Consider the following 8,994-nt stretch of genomic DNA (forward strand, 5'->3'; position numbering starts at 1 on the left):
CTAGCACTAACCTATGTGTCCAGCACAAAACTATATTGCTGCAATAACCTATGTGTCCAGCAGTAACCTGTATGTCCAACACTATCCTTTGAGTCCAGCTCTAACCTAGGTGTCGAGCCCTAACCAGTCATGCTCCTTTATGATATCCGATCCAAAGTATTGATAAGGGATCCACCACTGGCTTGTAAGTCAGATTTGTCTGTAAACAACATAGAAATTAACCTTCCGTCGCATAATACGCCAGCAGATCGGCGTTATTCTGCTTGTTCTACTGATAACTCGTTAAAATCTAATAGATCCAGATCTACCGGCGCATTATGCGACAGAAGATCAGGTTCTATGAAGTTTCCAGTTTGATCTGAGTAATATATGAGTATATACGGTATTTGAATATTTAAAGAAGATAGTTTTTTGGAGTTTCTCATTCCCTCTAGCCCTGCTGTGTACAGATTGTAAAACTTACAAACAGTTAGAAACAGTAGATTATGTAAATGCAACACTGACGAAAGGCAGTACATCAGTGTAGGCATTAAACTTCCTCACGAACAATTTACTGACACAGAACTTTTTTTGACATCCTATTTTCAACGGGCATAGCTTAAATGAAGCAATAAATCTGGAAGCCGTGCAATCATGCATATCACAAGGCTTGCCTCCACCTAGTTATAAGCAAAACAGTATACATGCGTTTCAAAAGGCTTGCATCGGCCTAATTATAACCAAAACGGTATACAAACATAAAATGTCCGTACTTTTTCCATTACATATGAAGCGAATAACAAAAGTCTTAAAATTTTGATGGTTACTTAGACACGAGAAATTAACAGTGACTGAAACTAATTTGAAATTAGGCTGAAAATTACATGATCGAACAGCTCCGGCGGCCTAGTGGTAAGAACGTCCTCACTGGATGCGGGAGGTCGCAGGTTCGAACCCTGTACAAGTCATATCAATAAGAAGTTAATGTTAGGACTGGTCGGCCTGGTGTCAGGATAATGTGGCTGCGTGGGACATGATGCAACATGTCTGCGACATGATGCCCCAGTGCTAGACATCACTATAAACTGCCACGCTACAGACTTCGTACCGATATGACTGAACTATTGTCAAAGACACGTTAACAATCCAGCACACACATACACTCATACACACACACACACACACACACACACACACACACACAGACATGATCGCACAATTTTTGTCTTAATCCAGCGCTAGTTCCTTTTGCGTTCCAGTGTAACCATTGCCCGCTTTTGCTTTTATTTTACTGCCCAGTGAAATGATAGAAGGCTTTGATCAAATATGTAAACAAACAAAGAAACTTCGGAGAAAAGAAAAGAAAAACAAGTAACAAACAGGCAAACAAATCTTTACAGCATCCATTCATACCCTGCACGCAAACATTGTACAAACAAGATTCATTCCTTGCAATATTTATATTAATATATAGGTGAACCCCTATCCTACTCCACAGTCACCCCTTCCCGTTTGGAACCCAAAACCTTTATATGGTCCTATTCCATATATTCTCTGAAGCTAGTTGCTTAGAAATGACACGCATTAATCAAAAGATGATAATGATGATGATGATGCAGGGGTAAAATTTATTAACAAATCACTTATTCTGCACGAAGAAGTAAGGTATATCTGTGTTAGCTTTCTTTTTCCCACATATGCTACAAATACGAAAATAAAAATTCTTAAAGGAGAGAAAAATTGTCAAACGTTGGTTTATTGTTACTGTTGGTTGAAAATTATCTTGTACTACAGCTGTGTCACGTTTGCCTGCCCGCGATTACGTAAGTCAGGAACAAATGAATGGGTTAGCGCCATGTGTATGTAGACACTGCGTCTATCGTAGCGATTCGTGTTGTACAAGAGCCCACATCGTTAGGTGTCAAAACTAACATGTAGATGTTGGAAGCTTTGTTCTAAGAACAAAGGACCATCGATGCTGTTGTAAATCTCCCTGCATTAACAGATGGCCTGAGGCTAAGTCTGTTAAGTTGGACCGACTGGGGTAGAATTGATATCCATTCAGATCTGATGAAGGGTGTGGCCATCAATTCGAACCAGAATTTAACAGGCATTTGGGCTGGGAACGAATTAGTCATTGTGAAGCATCGTGCTGAGAAGTTGTAGCATTAACTACGAGGAAGCCACTCGTGAATTGGCGGGAAAATAAACCTTGGTAAATTCAAGGACAGAAAGCTTCGTAAAGGTCAGGGAGTTATTTGCTCGATTGTTGCAGAATGTTACGGCATTATAACTGTAATTATGTGCAGTATGTATATTTGCTTACTAGAATTGTTAGTACGTAGAATTACCTTTGTATTGTTAAATTTACATGCGTACTTGAGAAATGAGCTCTGATTATGTAGATTGCTAGCTCGTAGTCAGAATTAACATTGTAATTCGCTATCTGGTTACTTCGGGGTAAACTAGTGTATTTATGTATGTGATATTCTAGATTTTGCAATTGTTGAATTAAATTGTAACTTTGGAAATGGTTGCAGTGTGTAAAGTTAAATAATATGGATATTTGAATATTTGTGTACACTTGTGGGAGTGTAATGTACAGAAATGCGTCTGATTGTTGTGATATTGTTCAGAATAATGAGATTAAGAATATATTGATATGACGCAATCTAGTGATGTCTATATGATAAGTAGGATACCGCTCTTTATAGCAACGTTGTTTTCTATAAGAACGTATGTGGTTTTCGATGTGCACGAATGCGTGACCGAAGATGTAGATATCCTCTATCTGACGATTGATTGTTGATTTAGTGTGAGCGAGATGGCTAACGAAACATGCTAACGTCCTTGTGTTTTCACAGGAAGCTTTTGGGGACAGAACTACCGGGTAGTCAAGTCCCGAGTCTCAGAGAGACAGGATAGAACAAGGCAGTAGGCAGAGGAACAGCCTAGTTGCCAGAGAAAGAGAGAGAGAGAAGGGGGAGGAGAAAAGGAGACAAAACGGAAGAGGATAGGAAGAATCGGAGTACGGAGAACGCCGGAAGAAGGAACGGAATTAGCAGAGTAGAGCACAGATGAGTAGAAACCATGTACAGGGGGAAGCCATCTCACACTATAATCACGTGATGAAATATGTTGCTACATGGTCGAGAGGAAGAAGATTGGTTGAGCAATTAATATGTTTAAATTGTATTACATTTTTATTCTTTTGAATTTCACCTTTGTGCTCTTAATAATTTAATTGTCGGCATTGCTGATTGGGGGCTCGGAGCTATATGTCTCTATCACTAATTTCACTTCCTACAAAAACGAGTCAGGGTGGGAATTCCAGTGTAATTTAAATACATATTGGGAGCACCCCACCCACAACTCATAACAGAGCGTGCGTAGAAGGCCATAAGCTGACACGTAGGCTGTATTAGAAAGGAATAATCTGAAGTAGGCTATATAATAATGGAATGAACTGAAGTAGGCTATATAATAATGGAATGAACCGAAGTAGGCTATATAATACAGAAATGAACTGAAGTAGGCTATATAATAAAGGAATGAACCGAAGTAGGCTATATAATAAAGGAATGAACTGAAGTAGGCTATATAATAATGGAATGAACTAAAGTAGGCTATATAATAATGCAATGAACTGAAGTAGGTTATATAATAATGGAATGAACCGAAGTAGGCTATATAATAAAGGAATCAACTGAAGTAGGCTATATAATAATGGAATGAACTAAAAACTGATAAAGATTGAGGTGCTTTAAGTGGTTGAAATATGTCAACCAGTTACTGTCCTAATACCCCACGTAATGAAGCTCTGATTCATAAAATTACATTCAGTCTGAGATAATAGAGATAAAACAAATGATTTACATAAGTAATGTGAAAATTCAACAGTGTCAAGGGCAGTATATTTTCAACGGTAGAATATATGCGATATACATTGATTTTCTATTATTTTCTAATATGGCCATAACTTTAACACACGCAGACGGCATGAAATTCGTCTTATGTTATATAGTTATAGCGATTTAACAAGTAAACACGATGTATAGCAAGATAACAAGGGGTATTTCACAAATAAATTTCCGTTTGTGTGATTCATTGCCTTGTGCTTCGGAGCATTGGCATTCTGGTACACTATCTCAGTTAGTGTACCATCGTTTCAGCGATGAGTAAACCTCCAAGTTTCAAAATGGGACCAGTTTTGGTTGCCATTAGTTGGGTGTTTCTACAAATACACACATGCGAAAGTAGCTCTGGAAACTGTAGCGGACCAGTCTTTCTTCCTGGGGATCCCATGTTGTGTGTTCGAGCCACCGATAAGCAGGTTCTCCGGTTTGAGACTCTCCCAGGAGGTGGCTGGGATAATCTCGTAAACAAAGAGAGGGGACGCGTTTTAAACGTTAACTACACGAAATGCAAGTCAACAGATGACGGGCTTTATTTAATCCCGGATGGCGTAACAATAGTTCCAGTCAAAAGCAGTGAAGTTGAAACTTTTGCCGAGTTGTTCCTTCATTGGGATAACTATACGTCGACATTATCAAGGTCAATCAATGTTGACGCTGGTCTCCAAACAACTCACGTCGGTATAAGTGGTCATTTTTCATATGAGTTTGAAAGTGTAAAGGAAAAACAATACATGGAAAAAGCTTCTACTATCAGGATACAGGTATGTTGTGCATTTATCTTTATGAAGTTTTGTGTGTGTGCGCGAGAGAGAGACAGAGAGACAGAGAGAGGGAGGAATGAATAACCCAAAACTTAACAGTAATATGAGGCAAAAAAAATATCAAAGATCAAACACAAAACACCGTACTATGCAACGCTGAGTGAACGTTACACATCCTGGATGGAAATTAGCAATTATTAATAGTCAGTCCCCTGTTCAACACCCTAAAGATGTAAATTGTGCTGGAGGATAAAATTGGGTGAAATTGCTTTTTTGTATTATTATACATAGTGCACGTATCTATAGGCAAATTGTCAGCAACTATAAATGCCTATGTGGTTTCTCCTGGTCCAGGAATCTGTTTGGTTTTACTTTTGTGCTAAGATTGTCATGCGCTACTATAAAACAATTTACAAAAGTCAGTTTAAGAGTAATTTCCAGTCAGGTTTTCTGATCGTGAATCGACCTTAACGTTGGAATGTTTCTACAAATTTATTTCGGTCTAATTGTCCATTAGTCTATAAATGTCAAAAATAAAACAGAATGTTTTTTATGTACTCTTTGGGCAAAATGCTTGTTTTGCAAAATCGCCAGCAGGCACTCTATAAAGATGATCCATAAAATAATTTTTTGTACCGCTTAGGTGGCTTAAGTTGTTAGAGCGTTCGCCTCTGATGTGGATGGTCGCGGGTTCGAAAGACGTAAAAATGGTACTGACAAACAGCATTAAGAGGGTAGTGTTTGGACCATCTCCGATTTTATTCCGAAGTTTTCGAGCTTCTTTAACTATTTTCACGAAATGAAACGCGATCGCACACACTTATTCATACGTAGGCCTACAATTTTAAAATCAATCTTTTGTTCAAATTTCAACAATTTGAAAAAGAAATACGAGTATTTTTCCGATAGACTCGTGTAACAAGGGTAGGAAAATGACTTTAAATTTATCTTCGTTCTTATACATATATAATGAACAATGGTGTCAAGGAATGCACACAGCATATGCACAACAACCCACATATTAAATAGCTATGTATTACAACAAAATTGTTTACCATATCAAGTGGTCATGGTCTGACAATGTGTCAGGGATATTTCAAGCAAAGACGACGAAAACGAAAAAAAATAAAAATAAAACAACATACCCATTTAAATAAATCTTCATTAATTTCAGATAGATTATATCTCCTTTGATTATATATAGTTATTCCTTAAACAAATGCCAAAGACATTTTCATATAAAAGAATGAAACTTAATGTATTTATATGTAACCGGCCTACCATATTGTCTTCCAGCTGAATATTTTTTTTTTAAAGTTTCCTGTCACTTACTCAGGGTTAAAGGATGAACTTTTGTATACGTATATTTCTGGCTTTTTAGGTCTAACTGTCAAGGTTATGTGCTTGTTCCCCTAATGCCGTTGGGGATATAAGCTATGCACTTCATTACTTTCCACGTCTTTACAAAACCTATGTGAAATAGATCAGATATCATCGTTGTATACTTTATTGACTTCACAGCAGTGAGCAGGGAACAAAACTTTAATGAATGTGTTTGTTCGAATAAATATCTTTCGAGTAAACGTCTAGGATATTTGAGCAGTACAATGTTTGCTCCTGCTGCACTATTTGAAGATGAATCTACGAGATTTGAATGTTTCCTATAACGTCTTTTCAGGCCAGATATATCCGGTACACGGCTCTTTCTGAACCTGATACTCTCCTGCATCCGGCATTTCGAGCCAGACTGAGGAGGATTGCGGCACACTTGGAGATGAACCGAACCGCCATGGCGCGCTACGAAAGTCAGCTACTGATTCGAGATTTTGGAACTCATGTTATCAGGAGTGTAGATGTGGGTGCTGCTTTGGAACAGTTGGATCAAGTCTACTCTACGTTCATCGGCCAGTCTTCCTCAGACAAGAACTCAATCCTAGCTTCCGCTAGTGCATCATTCTTCAGCGTCTTCAACTTTGGCACTAGCTATTCACAGACAACATCTCAGTCAAAGATTGAGTCGTATGCAAAAATAAGAGCTCACTCTAAAATCCACACGTTCGGTGGTCCGGTACTTAGGCCGAACAACTACTCAATTAATGCCTGGAGCGCAGGTCTGGATGATAACTTGGTAGCGATGGACCGCTCTGGAGATCCAATTTACTATGTCATTACTCCTGACGTTCTAACCGAGATCCCCGAATCCACTGTGTTCCAGATGTATAATTACATACAGGACGCAGTACAACTGTATTACGAGCACAATACTTACCGCGGATGCACTGCCATGGATTCACCCAACTTCAGCTTCCAGGCCAATGTGGATGACGGTACCTGCAAACCACCTCTTACCAACTACACGTTCGGAGGCGTGTATCAGACGTGCTCAGGATGGGGCTACACCGACCTCTGCATACAGAGAACACAGAAGAATCCTATTACGGGAGCATACACTTGTCCTCCTGGTTATGAAGCGGTTCTACTTCAGGATGGTTCAGACTCTGCTTCCATGAGCAGACACGAGTGCCACAGATGTTGGTTATTTTTCCACTGCTGCAACGATAACACTTACCACAGCTATGCAGGCTACCAGGCCTACTGGTGTGTTTCTAAGGGGCAGGTGCACCAGCAGTCAGGATTCCTATTTGGCGGAGTTTTCACTGGTAACACTATCAATCCTCTGACTCAAGCAAAGAGCTGTCCGTCAGAATTCTACTCCCTGCATCTTCTAACTGACCTTACTGTTTGCGTCAGCGATGATTACGAGCTCGGATACCGTTACTCCATCCCATTTGCAGGCTTTTACAGCTGTAAATCCGGAAACCCACTTGTACTTAACGAAAGAGAATCAAAAGGACTCCAAGCAAATGGCATGCTAACCTTGACGAGATTCATGAGACAATCAGGTGCAGCGTCCTGGCCTCATGAATGTCCGAAGGGATACAGTCAGCACTTGGCAGTGGTTGACAACGGCTGTGAGATCAACTATTGTGTCAAGATGGGTGCCTTGTCAGGTATGGGTCTTCCTAAGATCCAAAGACCTCCATTTATGCCAGCACCACAGGAACTGATGCAGAACGAACCTATCATTATATCGCAGGATGGAACCTCGTGGAAAACCATGAACATTAGCATGTGGAATCTGAGTATAGGTGAGAATTCCAAACCGATATGGAACGACAAAGATGTGTCCAAAGGAGAAATGAAAAGCGCTGCGGTTGTTGTCATATCTGTTACAGCCACCCTGTTTTGCGTCTTTGTGGCTACTGCAGTAATTGTAAGGTGTAGGAAATTAAGATACCGGAGACAAGTGCGTCTGCTCAAGCAAGCAGGCAACGAAACGGGATACGATCCGTTTTTTTACGGCGTTTCTGGTGACGATACAACACGAGCTGCGATGGAAAGACCAGGTGCCATTTTTTAAGACTGCATTCATGCAACAACTGACCATGTTTAATGGTTGTTTGGATTGTATGTTACAGGTATATTCACACCATATGCATCGTCTCACCAAAGGAATTCAGGTCAACTTTACTGTGCATCATTGTTTTCAAGGAAAATTTATTGTTGTGTTTTTACTCCTCTGCTAAGTATTTACGAGGGCATGTTGCAGTAAGCATTGAGTTTATGTGACCATACTCTCCCCTGTACCTAAGAATGCGCTATTTAAGAAACAAATCACATAATGTTTGAAAAGCAATAAAGATAGAAAAAAATTAATTTACTGATATTTTTTATTGCCGTTGCCAGGTCTAGAAAGTCTTATTGCATATTTTTATTTCTCTTATTATTGTTATTTATTTCAATGTAAGATTCAGTTTTACCGTTTTAATGGCGGAAACAATTTAACCCCTTATTATGAAGAGGAAATTAAACAATTCCGGTATTTCCTAACATATCTAGCAAGTATGTATATGACGTCATTACGTACATGGAATTGATCCTAAATTTTATTAAATTGTTATTTCAGCCAGAATACAAGAAATTGTTCTTGACTTACTCATTTCGAGTCTTCTGATTAAATATCTTTAATCAAGAATGCATTGTTATAGTCTGCAAAGTTTTTGATGTAATGTACTCAGCTTCCGAAGTTGCCAGGTAATTAGTTTCATCTTATCCGAGGAACACATGGCTACCTTTAAAATGATATGTCTCCAATATTAGATTCTAAGACTACGATGTTTTTATTTATCCATCAAAAGAAGTCTGAAAAGCAAGTCTTTGAAACTGGTTGGTTCCTTCGTTGTCACCAAACTTGAAAATCAGCCTTCTGTTTTGTCACTCACAGACCCAAAGAACTGACCTATACATTAGTGCCACAACACGACCACGCCAAGCAA

The 8,994-nt window shown here is 39.1% G+C and overlaps 1 protein-coding gene across 1 annotated transcript; it reads left to right on the top strand.

The window, feature by feature from the left end:
• The first annotated feature begins 4,084 nt into the window (after nt 1-4,084).
• Nucleotides 4,085-8,374, top strand: LOC149792427 (macrophage-expressed gene 1 protein-like). The gene is made up of 2 exons (XM_089970997.1): nt 4,085-4,657; nt 6,336-8,374. Exons 1-2 carry the CDS (start codon nt 4,154-4,156, stop codon nt 8,076-8,078), a joined length of 2,247 nt encoding a protein of 748 aa, XP_089827123.1. The 5' UTR covers nt 4,085-4,153; the 3' UTR covers nt 8,079-8,374.
• Nucleotides 8,375-8,994: the final 620 nt, after the last annotated feature.

Source organism: Sinohyriopsis cumingii, chromosome 9 (assembly GCF_028554795.1).
Source record: "Sinohyriopsis cumingii isolate HCF-2022 chromosome 9, ASM2855479v2, whole genome shotgun sequence".
Classification (NCBI taxonomy): Eukaryota; Metazoa; Mollusca; class Bivalvia; order Unionida; family Unionidae; genus Sinohyriopsis; species Sinohyriopsis cumingii.

Excerpts from the sequence above, each read along its gene's own strand:
- LOC149792427 (XM_089970997.1), top strand. The coding sequence starts at position 4,154 with ATGAGTAAACCTCCAAGTTTCAAAATGGGACCAGTTTTGGTTGCCATT. Across the intron at positions 4,658-6,335 it reads CTTCTACTATCAGGATACAG|GCCAGATATATCCGGTACAC; the intron begins GTATGTTGTGCA and ends ACGTCTTTTCAG.